The 20,134-nt window shown below is 44.6% G+C and overlaps 1 protein-coding gene across 1 annotated transcript in view; it reads left to right on the forward strand.

The window, feature by feature from the left end:
* The window catches only part of SLC35F1 (solute carrier family 35 member F1), a 341,749-nt gene that overhangs the window by 144,153 nt on the left and 177,462 nt on the right, over positions 1-20,134 (forward strand). Inside the window, exon 2 of the mRNA XM_061623697.1 lies at positions 19,655-19,830. Within this exon, the coding sequence (XP_061479681.1) occupies positions 19,655-19,830 (176 nt within the window). The remainder of the gene's footprint in view (positions 1-19,654; positions 19,831-20,134) is intronic.

Raw genomic sequence — 20,134 nt, forward strand, 5'->3', positions numbered from 1 at the left:
ACATGATTGTGTTCCTTCCTTCTGACTGCTGTGCTTTTACAGCCTTACTGCAAATGCAGTTTGTGAGGTGTTCACTGATAAAGTGAAAAATTAGATACTTATCAAAGACTTTTCCTCATGACAACGAAGTGGCTCCTGTGGAATGTCTGAGTTTTGAATTTCCTAAATTTGTCCTAGGGACCTTTCCTAAGTCAGGGAATGCCAGAGGAGCGGGGAACACTCCATGGAGAGAATGGGGCAAAATCTGTTGGATGTCCTGGTAGGTAAAGTAAGAAAAATGCATTGTGAGTGAGTGGTGAGATAAGAGAAGACTATCACATGGATGCCAGGGATATTTAGGACTGAAGATGGAGCTCAAAGAAGCAGAAATGATGTGGAGAAAATAAGAGCTTGCACCACTACTGCCATCATCTGGCAGCATAAGTGCAGTGCAGAAAGCATAACTGCCAATAATGCATTGGTTAGGAATAGATTGGGTGGGTGGGGATCTGCACTTGGCTTGGTCAGTTAAAAGCACATTCATTTAAAGCTGAGAGAAAAGAGTCATAGTGTAGATCATGCTCTGAAGGCTAGCATAGCCTAATACAAGACATAGGCATTGAAGATCTGGGTTGAAATCCCCACTTTGACATAAGCTCACCAGATATCTTTAAGAAAATTTATTTATTGAATTAATTTATTATTTGATTTATATCCTGCCCTTCCCCCAGCAGGAGCCCAGATGACCATCCACCTCAGTTCCCCTGTTTGTTAAATGGGAATAATGACTATTTTTCTCTGAAGTCTAAAGGGAAGATAAATGAGAAGTGCTCTAACAACTTTTAAATTGACAAAGTGCTATATAAATTATCATGACAAAATTATTTGTCCAGTGTCTGCCATTTACTTCCTGACAATGAATCTTGAGGCATTTGGGTGTGTCCACCTGTATAAGTGGCTCAAATAATAAATAAATAAATAAGTGTGTAAAACCTCTAATGTGGATTGAGTAATTTTGGGAAAAGTTGCCATCTAATGTTTTCATGCCAACACAACTTAAAAGCAACAGAAGAGTATTAGGAGTATCAGTGATTGTTCGCATGGGAATATGTAATACTCAGTCGGGAATTGGGCTCCATCACATTAAAAGGCATGAACATGAAAAAGACAGTAAGGCTGCAGTCATAAACTTGACTTGACTATTACAAGGGAGATAAGGACTCCAGCAACAACAACAACTAAGCAAGATAAAAGCAGCTGGTGGAAAGCTAGACATTCCTCTAGAACATCACAGTGGAAGAGATCTGCTTAAGAGTGAATTGGGCAGACTTAACATAACAGAGCCAAGTAAAGCACTGGCATGGATACAGAACGGGCGTGAAGAGAAGGAGACGCCGAGTATCCAATAACAACAACAATAATTAACAACAACAGTAACATCAGCCGCTGCCATCACCATAGGAGAGGAAGTGGACCAATATAATTCTACAAGAAAGACGACGCCAAACATCAGGCGAGTGTATCATTTTGTGATGCCAGACGCCAGACTCTCCCTGATAATGAGTTACAGATAACATCTGGAGGCTGTAGAGAAGAAGAGGTTGATGGTGGCTGTTGCAGTTGTGGCTGCGACCTTGGACCTTGCCTGCCTTGGACCTTGCTTGCCTTGGACTTCGGCTGCCTTGGTCCTTGGCCTCGCCACTGGGACTCCCTGCTCTTTGCAGGACCATGACCAAGGCCCTGACTTAGGAACAAGATCTAGGTCCTGACTCAGCAGTTTTTATTACCCACCCAGCTGAACTGCCTGGCCTATCTAGGCCATAAAAACAGGATTCTTGCGGGCCTGCTACCAAAGGGAGCGACGCCAAAGGGGGATCACCCATGGGAAGAGTCAATTCAGGGGCGCTCAAGGGCGTGACTTTTTCTTTGTAAGCCAGTGGGTTTCTATTTGTTTATATTGGCCTGTTGGCAGTGTGTTTGTTTTTTAAGAGCAAGTCTTTGTTTGCCTATAGCAGAAGGATGTGTTTTCAACATAAGAGGGTAGGGAGGGGGATCCAGGGGGCTGCCATTAGTGTTGTAGAGGGCAGAGGGAGATACGGAATGGGGAGGCAGTTATGTTATCAGGGGAGAGGGGAATGCAACAGGGTGCTGGTTGCCCCCAAACTGTCTCCCCTTGCAAATAGCCTGGATAGCCTTGGTGACAGTCCCCCGGGGTTGAAATTGCTGCTTGTGAATGCCAGGTCGGTGAATTGTAAAACAATGGCCATTCAAGACTTGATCCTGGATGACCATGCCGACCTGGCTTGTATTACAGAGACCTGGTTGGATGAAGCTGGGGGGGTTAATCTCTCTCAGCTGTGCCCACCAGGTTTCTCTCTGCAGCACCAAGCGAGACCTGGGGAGCGGGGAGGTGGAGTTGCAGTGGTCTATCGTGATACCATTTTCCTGAGCAGGTGCCCTATCCCACAGTATCCAGGGTTCAAGTGTGTGTATCTGAAGTTGAGTGGTCGGGACAGAATAGGGATTCTGTTGGTGTACCGCCCACCCCGCTGCTCAACAGTCTCCCTTCCTGAGCTAGCCGGGGTGGTCTCGGGGTTGATGTTGCGGTCCCCTCTGCTTGTGGTGCTAGGGGACTTCAACATCCATGCCGAGGCCGCCCTGTCTGGAGTGGCTCAGGACTTTATGGCCTCCATGACAGCCATGGGTCTGTCCCAAGTAATATCTGGCCCCACTCATGTTGCTGGCCACACCCTGGACCTTGTTTTCTATGTGGAGGGGGATTATGGTGATCATGTTGTGGAGGAACTTTCTGTAGTTCCGTTGTCATGGACAGACCACTACCTGGTTGGGTTTAGACTCACTGGGACTCAGAACCTCTGCAGGGGTGGGGGACCGATTAGGATGGTCCACCCCAGGAGGCTGATGGATCCGGATGGTTTCCTGATGGCTCTTGGGGATTTTCCTGTCAGCTCAGCAGGCGATTCTGTCGAAGCTCTGGTTGACCTCTGGAATGGGGAAATGGCCAGGGTGGTGGACACGATCGCTCCTGAGCATCCCCTCTCACAAAGTGGAGCCAGACCAGCCCCCTGGTTTACCAAGGAGCTGGCGGTGATGAAACGAATGAGACAGAGACTAGAGCGATGTTGGCAGAAGACTTGGAGCGAGTCTGATCGAACACGGGCTAGAGCCTATTTGAAGGCCTACTCTGTGGCAGTACGGGCAGCAAAGAAAGCATTCTTTTCTGCCACTATTGTGTCTGCAGGGAGCCATCCAGTGGAGCTGTTTCGAGTGGTCAGAGGCCTTTTACATCTTGCCCCCCGTAGGGATAATATAGACCATTCAACAGACCGCTGCCAAGAATTTGCACGGCACTTTGCAGATAAAATCACTCAGATTCGTTCCGACTTGGATGCTATAGTTGATACAATCTCAGTGGATGTAACTTTGGCTCCTGCCTGTCCAATAATAATGGATTCTTTTCAATTTGTACAGCCTGAGGATGTGGACAGGATCCTTGGAGACGTGAGAGCCACCACATGTCTTCTAGACCCCTGCCCTTCCTGGCTCAATAAATGCGCCAGAGAGGGACTGGCTGAGTGGGTGAAGGGAATGATCAATGCCTCCTTACAACAAGGCAGAGTTCCAGTGTGCCTAAAGGAGGCAGTTTTAAGGCCTTTGTTGAAAAGGCCCTCCCTGGATCCCTCCATAATGGACAATTATTGGCCAGTGTCCAATATCCCATTTTTGGGCAAGGTAATAGAGCGTGTGGTGGCCTCCCAGCTCCAGGGATTCCTGGATGAAATGGAGTATCTAGATCCATTTCAGTCTGGTTTCAGCCCTGTTTATGGGATGGAGACGGCTTTGGTCGCCTTGGTGGACGACCTACGCAGAGAACTGGACAGGGGGAGTGTGTCCTTGTTGGTTCTGCTGGACCTCTCAGCGGCTTTCGATACCATTGACCATGGTATCCTTCTGGGCTGCCTTGCTGGGATGGGACTTGGGGGCACTGTTTTACAGTGGCTCCGTTCCTTCCTGGAGGGACGAACCCAGAAAGTGGTGCTGGGGGATTCCTGTTCGACTCCTTGGCTGTTGGCCTGTGGGGTCCCTCAGGGTTCAGTTTTGTCCCCCATGTTATTTAACATTTACATGAAACCGCTGGGAGAGGTTGTCCGGGGGTTTGGGGTTCGGTGCCATCAGTATGCTGATGACACCCAACTCTACTTCTCCTTTCCACCTAACTCCAAGGAAGCTGTCTTGGTTTCAAACCGGTGTCTGTCATCAGTGATGGACTGGATGAGGGCGAACAAATTGAGGCTTAATCCAGACAAGACAGAGGTGCTCCTGGTCAGTCGAAAGGCAAATCAGGGAATAGGGATTCAGCCTGTGCAGGATGGGGTTACACTCCCCCTGAAGACGCAGTTTCGCAGTTTGGGTGTGCTCCTGGACTCAGCTTTAAATTTGGAGGCCCAGGTTTCTGCGGTGGCCAGGAGTGCTTTTGCACAATTAAGATTAGTGCGCCAACTGCGCCCATTCCTTGAGCCGTCTGATCTGCCCACGGTGACACGTGCCTTAGTTGCATCCCACTTAGATTACTGTAACGCGCTCTACGTGGGGCTGCCTCTGAAGACTGTTCGGAAACTTCAGTTGGTGCAACGTGCTGCAGCCAGAATGTTAGCTGGGACTGGTTACAGGGACCATACGACTCCGCTGTTACAAAAGCTCCACTGGTTGCCACTCTGTTTCCGGACAAAATTCAAAGTGCTGGTGATGACCTATAAAGCCCTATATGGTTTAGGTCTAGGCTATCTGTCAGACCGTATCTCCCTATATGAGCCTCCCCGGGCCCTGAGATCCTCAGGAGAGGCCCTTCTCTCGATACCTACGTCCTCACAAGCACGACTAGTGGGGACGTGAGATAGGGCCTTTTCAGTGGCTGCCCCGAGGCTTTGGAACTCCCTTCCTAGGGAAGCAAGAATGGCCCCCTCCTTGCAGTCCTTCCATCGGCAAGCAAAGACTTTTTTATTTCAACAAGCCTTTGGAACTGAAAGCTGTTAAGGACAGGTCTTGAAGGGTGCTGCGTTGCTGTTGCCTAACTGTATTATTTTAAACTGAGTTTGAATTATTTTAGCTGTGTGTATGAATGGTTTTAATACTGTAAATTGTTTGATTTGATTTTAATCTAGACTTTTGTATGTTTTTAATTATATGTTTGCTTTTATCTGGAAGCCGCTGTGAGTTCCAGTTTTGGAAAAAGGGCGGGGTAAAAATAATGATAATAAATAAATAAATAAATAAATAAACACACTTAACACTTAATAAACCCAACTGAACACAGTGAGATTTACTTCCAAGAAAACATGTATAAGTTGGGACAGGACATAATGGGAGAAGACAGAACTTAGTAAAGAAGTAGCAACAAAGTACACAAAATGCATTGCTGTTCTGACTGGGGCTGATTGGAGTTGCAATCCAAAATATCTGGAAGATACCAGGTGGGCAAATACTGTTTTAAGGAGAGAACAGTGGCAACACATAGACATGGGGTGACTAATATGGTGCCTTCAGATGTTGTTGGACTCAAACTCCCGACCAGCCAGTGGTCAAGGATGATGGGAGTTGTAGTCCAGTAACATCTAGAGGGCTCCACACTGGCTATCCCTGATATAGACGGTGAGAGGCTATTCAGAGCAGGGGACAATACAACAGAAGACTTGAAAGCAAGGTGCCCACCATCAGGTGAGCTTGTGAAAGGGAATAATGAAAAGTGATCAAGAAATACAGTTAGGCACCTTTACATTCAGGAATACAAGCATTTAAGGAGGAAGATAGCAAGATTATAGGGAGAATGGAAAAGTGTTTTAAAAGAGGCATTTCCTAAGGAAGGAGTTTAGCAAAAAACGCAGAGAGAAAAATAGCACATCTCGGGGTCATTTGGCAACAAATGGTAGCATCTAAAATGGATACATTGCTGCAGGAAGCCAGGATGTGGCAGTCCGTGCTCCAAGTTGAACACCAAGGTTGAACTTTCACTGAGATGATAGCCCAAGTTTGGCTCTTCACAAAACCTGTGTGTCAGGGTGGTGGCTCCATCATGCCTTTTCTGGGCCTTCCCTCCCCTGTCCACAGACACACATCCACACCAGTCCCATTGTGAGCTGTTGCTATGCAGCCATTTCAGGCATGGGAGGAGCTGGGCCAGCCTCTGCTTTCACTTTTACCATTCTCCCCCTTTGCCAAGGTGCACTCTGCTACTGACAGCTTCTTTCCTGCTGCACTGTGCACTGCAGCCCCAGCTGCCACAGGTTGTGGTCAAGGCCCTCACTTGAGTGGTGATCCACAGGTAGATGCACCTGACTGTTGGGGTAGGAAGGAGTGCTTTTCCACATGCAGGGGAAAATGGGCAGCTTTGGACTGGATGAACATAGGAAGCTGCCTTATACCAAGGTAGACCATTTGTTGATCTAGGTCAGCATTATTTACACTGGCTGTCAGCGGCTCTCCAGGATTTTACACAGGAGTCTTTCCTGGCCCTACCTGGAGATGCCAGAGATTGAACCTGAGGTGTTTTGCATGCAAAGCAGATACTCTTCCCATAGGAGAGTAGCTGTAGGTTGGATTAAAATCAGCGACAGGCTGCCCACCCCAGATCTAACCTAATTAACCAGTTAAACACTGCATCCGTATTTGTCAAGTGTGCAGCAGGCCACAACATGTGGCTTATGGTTTGCATTTAGCTTGATGGGGTCACACGTTCTTCTGGCCTCCCTTCTGTATTTCAAAAAATTCTAATTATTTGATTTTATTAGCATGTCAAAGTTGATTATGTTAAAAAAAAAAGATCATTATTTGGATTCCATACAGAGCACACACAGCAGAAGATGAGCAGAGGCTTTAATTAAAGGGCAGTTTCAGGAACAGCAATAATAAGACCTTACATTTCAAAGCTATCTAGCTACTTAACTTTTATTGCATTTCTTAAAAAAAAATCAAAGGCAGAATTGCCTCCTTTAAAGAAAGAAATCCCAACTGATGTTGAGTCCATTTCATTACCTTTAAGAGGAATGTGGGGTGGGGGACACATTTAACTCTAACATAATTTTATTCTTTTATCCTGAGACACAGATTACTTGACAGAGTAAGAGAATCAGTCCACTTGATTGGAAATAGACTAATAGAGAAGAGGGGTAGAATGCTGAAAGCCACCCTTTTGCTTGTTGACTCAAGGCCCAAATTTCATTTTAATCTCCTTGGACGTATTTAATAAGACTTGAAGCATTCTACAGGATGCATGCTGGTCTCCTGTCAGGGTTGACTCTCCATGTAACAGATTATCCCATGGAAGGAGGCATATAGAACAGCTCAAGTAATCCTAAGCTTCTCTTCAGATGCAATTGTTTCCTTCTTTGTTCCAGCTCACAGCACTGATGTGTTAAAATGTGGTTTTACAAACTCATTTGTTTCATTAAAATAATGGCTTTAAGAAACAATGAAATCCGGAGTTCCTAGACTTTATGACCAAACAGAAAAACTTCAGATACAATGACAGTGAACCCAGAGAACCCCCCTGTTCCCCCCACACATGTGCCCTGTGCCCTCCCCAAATCTGCTCCACATTTAGGGGGTGCATGGGGGGTGGAGAGGGGGAGAACGTTCCATTGTGCAATCCTTGTGCTGATGGAATGAGAGCACTACTTGGAATCCCACCCATGATTTCCACCCCATCTTGTGAAGAAACTAGTTTTTGTTTTTGTTTTAAAACAGCTAACAACCCCAAAGATCTGTGTTAAGCCTCATTGAACACTGTGGGACTTCTCAAATGGTGTTTGACTCATTCCACAGACAGATGTAGTTCAAGGCAAGTAAATTAACGCTTTACAATATAATCGTACTCATGTCTACGTGGCAGTAAGTCCCTTTGAGTTCCATGGTCCCAGGTAAGTGAGTACTGGATTATAACTATAGAGACCTCCTCTTCCACATAGCACTTTTAAAAACTTAAAATCATGATCTGTTGTTGACACCACTGAGATTTCCCCTGTCTAAGTTTTAAGCATCTGCATGATGATTTCATCTTTTTGGAAATAATATTTTATCTCTGCATCTGAACAGTAAGTAGCAAAATCAGCATTTCAGTGACGTTCAGTAAAAATAGAGGTTTTTTGAGGTTGGAAATCTATTGATTTCTTTTGGAGGTCAACAATGAATGCTGTGTCTCAGCATTTTTTCAGCATGAATGCAATTCACTGCATGGACTTTTAATTCCTGGTATAGACTTTTCTCTGCCTGTCCCAAAGGTTTAATTTCTGAGACCTTGAGGAGTAAAGTTTTGAAGGAGTGTTGATTTGGGGGGGGGCTGGTTTGCATGTCACAGTAAATCAAACTGTGGTCTACCAGGCCCTTGCAAACATGCCAGCTTCCAGACGGGAGCTCACAACCACTTTGTTACTCTTGCGCCACGCTGAGTTAAGCCTTGGTTTGGCTTAGCATGTCATCCAAACTGGGGCTTGTGTTTAATCTCTCTTCCCCTAGCCACACGCTGTAACCAATGTTTATTCTTCACAACAGCTTGAGGCTAGCAAGGTAAGAATGCCACAGTTATCCTGGGTTCACATGATGCCCTAAGCCAAAAGTTGCCTTAGCTTAGCACGACAATAGAAAAGCCAGGGAGGAGAAAAGTGGATGTGAGCTCCTCTCTGGGAGCACATTTGAGTGGTTCTGGTAAGCCATAGTTTGGTTATCCATGACATGTGAACCAGAAGAGAGAGAGAGACAATGAATACTCTTAATAGCATACCTTCAAGATCTCTTGCCTTGAAGTGCACAATATTGGAAGGATGCTGTGCAAGTCTTTCTATTCCTAGATGTAACGGAGTCTGGCCCAACTATACCACAACTTCTCATCCCCCTCTACTTCAGGCACTGATGTATATACATCAGTTCATTTCCATTGTCATTCCCTGTATATATTTTTAGTATATATTGAATATATTTTGGAACTGTGATATTTAATTAGATTAATAAAATGTTTCTGCTTTTATACCAGAATTACCTGCTGTTTTGATGTTAGGGTCAGCCATTGAGCTTTAAAAAAAAAAAATCATTGCCAGCATCTTGTGACTTTAAACTTTTTTACTTGGGCTTGCTTGGAGACTCATTGCTTTTTGGGTTTCATTTCCAAAGTTTCAGACAGCTCAGCTAGAGCAGGATCCAGTCAGCCCTGGCATCCAACCCAGCCAGCCCCCCTGCCCATAATGCATGATCAGTGCCTATTTCTGGGGCGTAGCTGACTTTTATGAACTTGAAAATTCCCAGGCCAATTGATTTGCTCAGGATCTGAACTCATAGTCATGTTCAGTCAACCACAGTTTCATTATCAGCATCTGAGCATGCACCAATAAAAGGCGACTAGCTTTCAGTGCTTAGGATGATGAATGCAAGAATGTTCAAGTGTTTTCATCATGTAGAAATGCAGGAGGCAGCTTCCTTGGGTGGCAGCCTTTAATTGCTTAAATAATGTAGTGCGGTGTATTGCTTAAAAGTTGAACTAGTACTGAGGAGACCTGATTCACATCCTTGCTCAGCCATGAAGCTCATAGAAAGTCCTAGGCCAGTCACGGTCTCTCAGCCTAACCTATTTCAAAGGGTTATTGTAATGATAAAGTGGTGACTGTGAATACTGGATTGAGTTTGTTGCAGGAAATGTGGGATATAAATGATACCATTCCACCAAGAGGAAGGTAATGGCAAACTTGAAGAATCATGTGGAGCTGAACAGATTCATAGCTGAGGTTATATTCTTCAGAAATATAGTAAAGGTACAGATTCTTCTAGCTAGACTTCACCAGCTGCGATGAGCACAGGAATGCAGTTTGGGAGCAGTTGCCCTCATAATCACACACCCACAGTCCTTCATTCTATGGGCCATACGGAAACAGTTCTAGATAAACAGGACAAAATGGTACTGTGAAATTTGAATTGTTCTACTAGCAGACCTTAAATGAATTTCTGAACCATTTTTATCTGCAAATAAGTGGCAAATTTGAAACTGCAAATAAGTCTTGCAGGTAAGTGTGTGTTGAGTGCAGAGTGCCAGTGTAGAGTAGTGATTAAACGGAGGACAGGGAGTCTGGGTTCAAATCTCAACTCGGTCCTGAAATTCATGGAGTAACCTTGAACCAGTCACCAGCTAACTGTCCCGTTCAGAGCCGAAAGAATGAGGCTGGAGTGTGTGTGCAAGTAAATCTCATTTTATTAAAGTAATGGATACATCAAAGGCATTGCGCTTCATAGGAAACCCTACACTAACTCACTAAAGTCCCTAACTATACTCTAGACATGCTCTGCAGCGTGTGAAGGAAGTTGACTCAACGACCCCCCACTGGGAGCAGCAGGCTTATATAGGAAATGTTTTTGAACGTAAACTCTGACTCCTTCGTAATTCCTGTCTTTGCCCCGTCCGTTTCTCGCGGCGACGGGAACGAGGAGACAGGGGACGCGCATCCAACAGCTCATCTGAAGACACCTGCTCCCGAGCAACAGGCTCGAGGTCAGGGGGCGGTGCCACGCTGGAATCCTCCCGGGAACTGCTTGGAAAAGGAGGAGCTGGCACTGACTCTGAAGCTCACTCCCCCAAGTCCTCTGCATCAACTGGGGGCGGTGCGCTCGGCTCCTCAGAAAGGGCATTACTCGTGGGAACTGGCTGGAGAGCAGGCTGCCCCCCTCCCGCACAATCCTGCTCAGACACAACAATCCCTAACTCGGCTTCTTCTGGCTGAGGAGGTGCCTGAAACTCATGCCTCCCCCCTTCCTGTCCCTTCTGAGTTGGCTGCAGCGCAACACTAACAGTCTAACCGATTTCACAAGGTTGCTGTGGGGATAAATGGGGGAGGGGCTTGAGAAAAAGCATGTACACCTCCCTAAGCTCCCTGGAGGAAGTAGGGAGGAATAACAATGTAATAAACAAACAGTTGGTAATCATATGAGCTATTCGCTGCTAGTACCTTTGCACAATTTGCAGTATAATTGCATAACAATATGTCTGTTGTCATTGAAATGTGTTGAATGATGTCCTGAATGAGTCTGGGATCTTTTCCTCTTAGATTTCACAATGAAAAAATTGACTGGCTCTTGCCTACTTGATTTAGAAATTGCTGCCATCTATAGCAACTCCTGCCAGCTATAGCACACTGGTTGGGAAAGGCTGGTCTAGGGTATTAGAAATTTTTCTGATGCAAATTATCCTATGCAAATAAACCTAATTTGCATAAAAAGTGTGTCCAGAATTTTTTTGGGAAAGCCTACAACACTGGATTGAGAACCTGTGGCCTTCCAGATGTTGTTGGACTACAACTCCATCATCCCTGACCATGAGCCATGCCGATGAATGGGGCTGATGGGAGTTGGAGTCCAACAACATATGGGTAGCCACAGGCTCCCTATTCCTACTGTATCAGTTCCTGTTGTGGGCCACATACAAAAAAGTTCACTGTGATATCCAGCATATATGAAGTTCTGTGGGGAGAGTGGGGTGCCAACAGAGAGAAGACTTGCTCTCTGTCCTTTGCTCTCTGCCATAGCCACCCAATTCACTTGAAATGGCAGGGTCACCTGCAGGAAGCCCTCCAGTGAAGATCTTAATCTATAGGTAAGCAGTAGCAAATGGTGGGGTGATATGGTGGTTCTTGCCTGACCTCTGGACAGCTGAGTCACTGCTGCTGACAGGGAGGGAGAATGGCAAGATCAGCATGGTGCAAACAGACCAGGAGGGGCACTGGCTTGGCTCCACTGGTGCATTTGCACTGTGCCAACCTCCCTGCCCACCTTGCTCCTCCCCCCTCTCTCCACTGCCTGCTTCCTCCACATAGCTACATATGGAAACAGGCAATCCTAAGCTATGCTGGGCTTTAAAGGTCAAAACAGCACTTTGAAAATGCCAGACAACCTCTGCATTAGAGGACAGATGGATGAACAAACTAGAAAGCAGTGAATTGTTACATGTCCTCCATATGAAAGATCATATGGACTGAATATTCTATATAAAAGACAGGGTCTGATTTTTCTTCATTAAGATAAACCATTCTGAATTTACTTCTTAAAAGGCTTCATTTTGCGGCAGTTCAGTTAGCTTTTACATCTCTTGATAAATTTGAGGCCTTTGAATATGTAGCGCTGGAGCATTGTTCCCGAGACGAGCTACTTTCCACTAATGCTTGAAATCGACGGCACTCTCCCTTTTGAACTTCTTATTTCCACTAAGCATAAACTCATCCAGACACCTTGCAATTTAAAACTCTATTAAAAGCAGGAAAATGAGATCAGTGCCCTTAATTTTTTTCTCCTTTTACCTACTCTATTCCATCAACATGTGTCAAGCCCGTAATAAATTTGCCAGGCTGTCAAAAGCTGTCACACTGTCTCATTGCACTCAAAGTGAGTGAGCAAGGCAAATATTTATCTTGGAGCCTCAGGGAAAACCAATAAACTGGAACCATCACATTCTAACTTGTATCTAAAACTGAAAGGCTTTACTTACTGGGAGATCTAAGCTTATCTTTACGGGCACTAAAGGATCTTGTAGGTTCACACTGGCAATTGTTTTGAAGTAGTTCACAGGTTTAATTTTGGTCTTGTCTGTACACTGCATGTCTTGACACACTATGCACACCTGCCTAATCAATTATGTATTCATCCTCTGAAATGCATGCTGGGTTCTGGGCTTGCAAGGAAGGATACCAACTGGTATAATGCAAGAGTAGAACAAGCCATCAGTAATAGCAAATGCCAGTTTTGAAAACTTTATTTGCGTGCTGTGATCAGAAATAGGAGATCCTTTGGGTTGCATCCCACCAGTCGTTACAATTACATGGGACATCACCTAGCATAATCACAGTGAGTGAATGGTATGGGAATAGTTGGCTCATATCATAACAGTGACTGAGTCTTGATCCTGAACAATGTTTAATGATACTTCTGTGTGCAGAAGCATGTTGTGCTTCTCTCACTGCTTTAAATGATGTATTCCCTCTGTCCTGATTGCTTATGCAAATTGTACAAATATTTTAATTTATATTAAGCTGAGCAAAACTTTCTCTTGATAGGAAGAAGATGGAGACTTGGGAATCGATAAGTAAAACATTACACTCCATTTCCCTGCCCCAGCTTAGCATAGAATCTGGCATAGTACGCGCTTGAAGTCCTAGACCTAGGTGTAACCCTAGATGGAGTAATAACGATGGAGAAAGCGGGGGTGCCGATGAAGTGTCGAGAGCAACAGCCACAAGTTGGGAATGGCCTTTCAACAAACAACTTTTGGCAGTTGCCCGAGTTTCCTTGTTGGCCATGCTGGGCTTCTAGATGGACAGTGTTACATAACAGCAACGTGAATTATGCGTGTTGTGATTTATTGTTTATTAAATTGAATTGCAGGGCCGGAGGCCAACGCAAGTAATACAGTAAAAATACAATACAAACACGATATAAATACAATAATTTCAAATCAAACAGGGAGAGATTAAGAACAATCGTGTGTGGGGGGGAAATACCGGGGGAAAAGTATTACCTAGATGATATTTGATAAGGCAATGTGATTTGCCCGAAGTTTTCTGGCCGCTATTATGAAAAGGGATACATTATGAGTTACTTCTCGGATATGATCAGCCATTAAGAAAATAATTTTTTCATCGGATGAGATAAGCCAGGGAATGTCTAGCCATTTCTTAAGGAATCTAGATCTAGGTTGGATATATATTGGACAATAGAGCAATACGTGAGGGAGGTCCTCCAGTGTAGGAGAACCACAGACGCAAATCCTTTGATCCTTAGGAACACTAGCTAATCGGCCTTCCCTGTCGGCATTTGGAAGGGAAAAAAAGCGTACGGCTGTGAATGCCTGTCTAAGAGCAGAGGGTGTAGGTTGTGTGAGATAAGTAGCGCATTGAGGAATGAATTTAAAATGCCAGAACCAGGGAGAAACCTTTGAGTTGGTAATAGTTAGCATATCTAATTTCAGGGAGTGATGGAATATATGTTCACGTAGAGATTTGTTGTTTAAGTCTAAATTAAACTCCAATGCTGAGAGATGGTATGTTGATAACAAGTTATTTAGCTTAGAGCCCCATAGGGCAAAGGCAGAAGAGTGGTTAAGGCATAACTGGAGTAGTACCCTAGTCTGAGACTCTTTGGGAGATCTTAAAAACTTCAAAAGAGTAAAATGTATATGTGCTATAAGGGGAGGGGAACCAGTCTCAGCTCGCATCATTGCTGCTGAGGTTCCCATCGGGAGAGATAGTAAGCGTCTTAGAAAGCTGTTTTGTATTGTTTCTAGGGCTTTTACAGTGTGGTTATCCCAACCCCAAACAGAGACTCCATATAAGATCTGAGGGATCACCTTGGCATTATAAATTTTTAATGCTGGTTGGATCTGATTGCCACCCATAGTGCGGAAAAATTTTAGTATTGCCCCTACTGTCTTAGATGCGAGCAGTTTAGTATATTGTCGATGGTATTGCCAGGAGAGGGTGTCCGAGAAATAAATGCCTAAATATTTGAATTCCCGGGGTTGCTCTAGCTGATGTTCAGCTATATACCAACGATGGCCTTGGAATTTCTTTCCAAATACTAAAACTTTAGTTTTAGCATAGTTTATATTCAGATTTTCCTTTGTACAATAGGTCTGTAGAGATCTCAACAACTTTCTGAGGCCGATAGGGACTATGGAAAGAAGGACCATGTCATCGGCGTAAAGAAGTGTTGAGACTTTCCTTTGGCCAATTGAGGGGGGGGGGAAATTGAGGTCCTGATAAAAAAGGGATAATGTCATTTAAAAATAGGTTAAAAAGCAGGGGGGCTAACAGGCATCCTTGCTTAACGCCTCTCTCTACCTCGATCGGGTCGGAGAGGGCTCCAGAAAAGGGAATTCTTACCAGAGCAAATGTATCAGCATATAAAGTGCGAATTAAATGTAGAAGGTGTAGATCAATATTCAGTTTGTGCAACTTATGCCACAGAGCGTTCCTGTCTATCGAATCAAACGCCGCAGCCAGGTCAACAAATGCTGCGTATAAATGTCGGGTGGGACCGGCGATGGACTGTTTTGCCAAAAAATGGAGAGTTAGGCAATGATCGGTTGGGGAGGAACCTTTACAAAAACCTACTTGCTCTGGATGAATGATCTGTTGTGCCAGAACCCAGTCTTCTAGTTTAATTAAAAGAAATTTGGCGTAGAGTTTGGAAACTACGTTCAGCAGGCTGATTGGCCGGAAGTTGGCAGGGTTAGAGGGATCTCCCTTTTTATAAATAGGGATGATGATGTTACATCTCCAGGCCTCAGGGATTACGCCTGTGTCATTTATTTTGGTAAATAAGCGGGCCAGAAATGGGGCCCACCAGTCAGAGAATTGTTTAATGGCCTCTGGTAAGAGAAAGTCTTCACCCGGGGCTTTTCCATTTTTTAATGAATTCTTGAATAGGGCTAAAGACAAATAGAAAGTGGAACCAAACTGAAAAGTGTAAAGTTTAAGTAGTGTAAGATTTAAAGGAACAGTACATCATAAATGGTAAGTCATGCCTCTGGTGCATCACAGGACCCAAATTACACAGGACAAGAGGAATTGTGTAGCAGTAGTTATATCCAAGGTGCAAATGAGCCAGGGCTTTTCAGGTTTGAGAATCATGTGGGACTTTTTCAGCACACTCCATAGGAGAAAGAAAAAACCCACATTAGACCCTGTTCTTTCATTTTGCTTATTTGATCATTTTCATTCCCTGATTGGCACTGACACACAACACTTGGAGGCTTGTTCATGAGAAAGGTAAAAACATGATTACTAACAAAGCTGTTCTTTCAGCCATGTATCTTCCCAGCTGCAATACAATGATCAGTGGAAGGGTTTGTAGTGACAACAGTCTGTGTAAAGAAGATCCGTTTTTTAAAAAAGTTTTATGATATATTAATAAGTAAATAAAAATCTCAGGTGGATTACTCTGTTCACTTCATTACTTCTTAAGCCACGTAGTCACTCTTTTAAAGAAAAATGGCAAGGTCTCTGTCTCTGTCTCTATCTGCAGCATGTGCAATGGTGCCTTGTGAGCAAGGGAAGCGGGCTAATTGGCAGCAAGAGAAGAAGAGAATAGGGATGAAGGGAGACCAGGGACAAAGGGAGAGGGCAAGTGCTGAAAGACAAGAATAACCCAAGATAAAAATGAACAACAGGTTCTTTGGCATCAAGAGATTTTTTTTTTTAAAGGGCAGGACAATTAAAATTAGTACATCTTATTGAAGTTGAAGAAAGAAAAAGAAAAAGATGAAAAAGTAATACAATGTATGAATGAGACATGGGAGAATAGAGTTAGGAAAAGTGGTGTGTGACATCTAGAAGGACTTAAGTGCGCTTGAGCTTCATTTCTTATATTTGGGCAGAGATATGAGAATACAAAAGAAAGAAGCATTGCATCAGTCATCCTCATAAAAATGTATGTGCCTCCTCTTCATATCCAGGCTGTTTCTATCACGTTTTCAAACTTATCACTAGAACCCAGGAATGTGGTAGAAACAGAGAATGCAGATTTATGATACATCTTCATTATTTGGTTTCTGGAACTAGTTATTGACATACCTCTTCACCCAGGCATTTGGAGGCGAGACCTGTGGATTGATATTTAGCTGCTTACAGCATAATTTTAATGTTGGTTTTAAATGGTCATTGGAATGTCATTGTTTCGATGTTTGGGCTGTAAATTGCCCAGGTATCATAAACTGATGAAGGGTGGTTTAGAAATTGAACAAATGAATAAAAAGTCAGACCACTGGTCCATCTAGCTCAGTACTGTCTACATCGAAGTGAGGAACTCAATCTGGCTGGATGGCCGGATCCAACAGCTATAGGCTACTGTGATGCCCCTGTAAATTTAATTACTGTAAATATGGTAAGTGCGGATATATTAGAGTATATGTGGTAAGTAGACTGAGTGAGGGGGGGGAGTACATGGGTTGGAATGTTGATGTTGTATGATGATTGGCTGAGCGTCTGGGTGTCTGAAGGTATAAATGGGAGGATGACAGTTGTGAGGGGGTTGAGTGCAGAGGGGTTTTTGGAGAGGGTGGTGGTTGGTTCTGGGTTTTGGAGGGGTGGATTGGATTTAGGTGGGTAGTGAGGCAGGTTATTATGACTAAGAAAGATAAAGAGTAACACATCTTATGAAACCACATGCATGTTGACTGAACCTTTAAGTAACCTTGTTATTCCCTGTGTAAATAAATTGTTCTTGGTTTACCAAAACTCCTGATCTTTGGCTGGGTTTCACAGACCAGAAGGGTGGGCAGGGCATATACCAAGGTTGGGAAACAGTATCAATGGTGGCAGCAGTGAAGAGGTAGTGTAACATCAGCAGGTATCCAAAACAACGCAGGGCTGTAATCTTTATAGGCACAAAGATACAGGGGGGTTGTGGCCTGTAAGTGCACCCAGACACAACATAGCAATAGGCCAGGAGGAGACTAAGGAACGGTCTCAAGGCAATATTGTTTACAGAGAGTGTCAGGTGGTGGTGCCTAGCAGTGCGATCTTGAGAGATCTGTGCTAGGGCCGGTGAGAGAACCGTTAAGAGACCAGGACCCTGAGGTGGGACCGTGACAGGGTGGTGACCACAGGAGGGGGCCTGACAGCTACCTCTGATAGGTAGCTAAGGTGCCCTCCTAACTTCATATGATGCAAATGGATCTGACCCCCGGATGAAGCAGCACAGCTTGCATCTGGCACCAAATGTGAACAGCACTGAATAGAAGCTACACTTGCAATGGAACAATCAGGAGCCAAGCTGGATGCAAGCTGCACTGCTCCAAGTTGATCTGAACCCAACTGACAGCAGCACAGATTGCATTTGCTGCTAAATTTAAACAGTGCTCATGTTTAAAGCCCTAAATGACTTAGGTTCCAAATATCTGAAAGACCGCCTCCTTCCCAACAAGACCCTCTTGGGTGTAGAGATCAGTCGAGGGGGCCCTTTTGGTAATTCCATCACCCGTAGATGTTCAGGTGGGGTTGGCCTGGGAGAGGGCATTCTCTGTGGCTGGCAGCCCCTAAGCTATGGGACTCCCTCCCCACTGAGGTGCATCTGGCAACTTCATTGTACAACTTTTGGTGAATGCTGAAGACACACCTCTTTACCCTGGCCTTCAACACCTGATATGTATATTTTTAGGACCCACCCTTTTTTCTGTGAGGTTGGGTTGTTTTCAGCTGTTTTTAATTATATGACCTTTGGGTGAAGGGGAGGTAATAATAACAATATTAATAATAATAACAACAATAATGATGATGATGATGAAAAATTGATACTGAAGCAAGTGGCATGGCTTTATCAAGATCCGCCTGATGTCATCTGGCGCCAAATTTAAACAGTGCCAAGTACAAGTGCACTTTAGCTGCAGCTTCACCTGTCTCACACTTGACATTATGTGAGTAACAAATGTTCATGGCTGGAGGGGAACAGCCTCATGGGCCCAGACAGGAGGCTGGTGATCCTGATTAGGCCTGCAGGCTGGAGGTTCCCCAAATGTGGTCTACACTGACTAGTGCTGGTTCCCTAGGGTTTCAGACCTAGGTTTTTCCTAACTTTACCTGGAGATGCCAGGGACTGAACATAGGTGTGAAGCATGCCCTTTACAAATACTGAAAGCATTTACTAGGGTTTCTACCTGCTCCATCCATCGAGGTAATTTGGAAGTTGTGTGTGGCTTTTGAATTCTTCTACAGCCAAAGTTGAGTAGATCTGACCCTGCACACTACTTGTGTGAGAGACTGCTTGGGAATCCTGAGCAAGCATCTCTGAGCCCATTGGAAAAACAGTGAGATACAAATGTCACAGACATTTCTCTGTGACAGATCCACTGTTCACCTCTAACACTGCAGTGAACAACAAGCTTGCAGGGTGCTCAGAATTCCACCAGAATTGTGCATTGAGCTGTACAGGGCTGGCACCAAATGATGGCCAGGTTGGGTCCTGGCTGAGAGCCCCTGTGACCCAGAGGAGCCCCTGAAGGCCCTCTCCTTAGGATGGGAGGGTAGCACTCCAGTTCCGTGATCCACAGCAGCATCCCAACCCTGCCACAGATTGTGGAGAGGAAGCTCCCAGACACCCCCACAATACAGTTAGAGCCTTAACCCAACACCCCCCCATATAGGTGGCACGAGACTAATAAGCCAGCCTGCATGTCCCACCCTCTCCTGTCCCTGTGAATGACGTGTGTGCTAAAGTGAGCATTCCTATCATCAACCAAGATGGTGGTGGAGGTTTCCCTAAGGGGCTCATGCCCTGGTAGGCATGCGCACATAGCGCACATGTCATTCACGGGGACAGGAGAGTTAGGTGGGACATGCGGGTGGGCTTATTAGCTCTGCACTGCCTGTATATGGGGGTTGAACTAAGACACCACAGGCCCAAGGCAGGCTAGTGCCCAAGGGCTCAATCATGCCTGGTGTTGGTCCTGGGGCTGTATATTTAGAAAATATTGCTTTTTGATTGCTAAGGGCTGTGGGGTCAATTGTGGCCTGCGTATCATGGAGTCATCTTGAACATTTTCAGAATTGGCCTTAGCCTGTTTGTGGGTTGGAGGAATTTCTTGGCTCTCTAGTAATTCTGATTATGTTGTATCTATATCTTCTTTGTTTCCTTTTAGGGAACTCCTGCTATCTATAGCTCTTGGGCAGGTTCTTTCCCTGCTTATCTGCGGTATTAGCCTGACCAGCAAGTATTTGTCAGATGATTTTCACGCCAACACTCCAGTCTTTCAGAGTTTCCTGAACTACATTCTCCTATTTTTGGTCTATACCACAACCTTAGCTGTTAGACAAGGTAAGTAGCATTCTCTGGATGTGGAATTATTATTGCATACCCCCCTGGACATTTAGAGGTGCACTCTGTTTCCTATCATCGTGAATATTTTGAAACCTATTGTGAATCCAGTCTACGTGTGTAGGTTTTTTGTAAAAAAGAAAACAGGAAACCTGTGCAGAGTTTACCACGTTCTTTGCAGAGAAATCATTCTTAGTGTGGTTCTCTGCTGATGAGAATATGCTGTTGCATAAAGTAGTTTTTATATTTTTGTGTTCTATTTTTCTTTCATAGTGAAATCCAACATTTTATTTATCCAATGATT

Source organism: Rhineura floridana, chromosome 4 (assembly GCF_030035675.1).
Source record: "Rhineura floridana isolate rRhiFlo1 chromosome 4, rRhiFlo1.hap2, whole genome shotgun sequence".
NCBI lineage: Eukaryota > Metazoa > Chordata > Lepidosauria > Squamata > Rhineuridae > Rhineura > Rhineura floridana.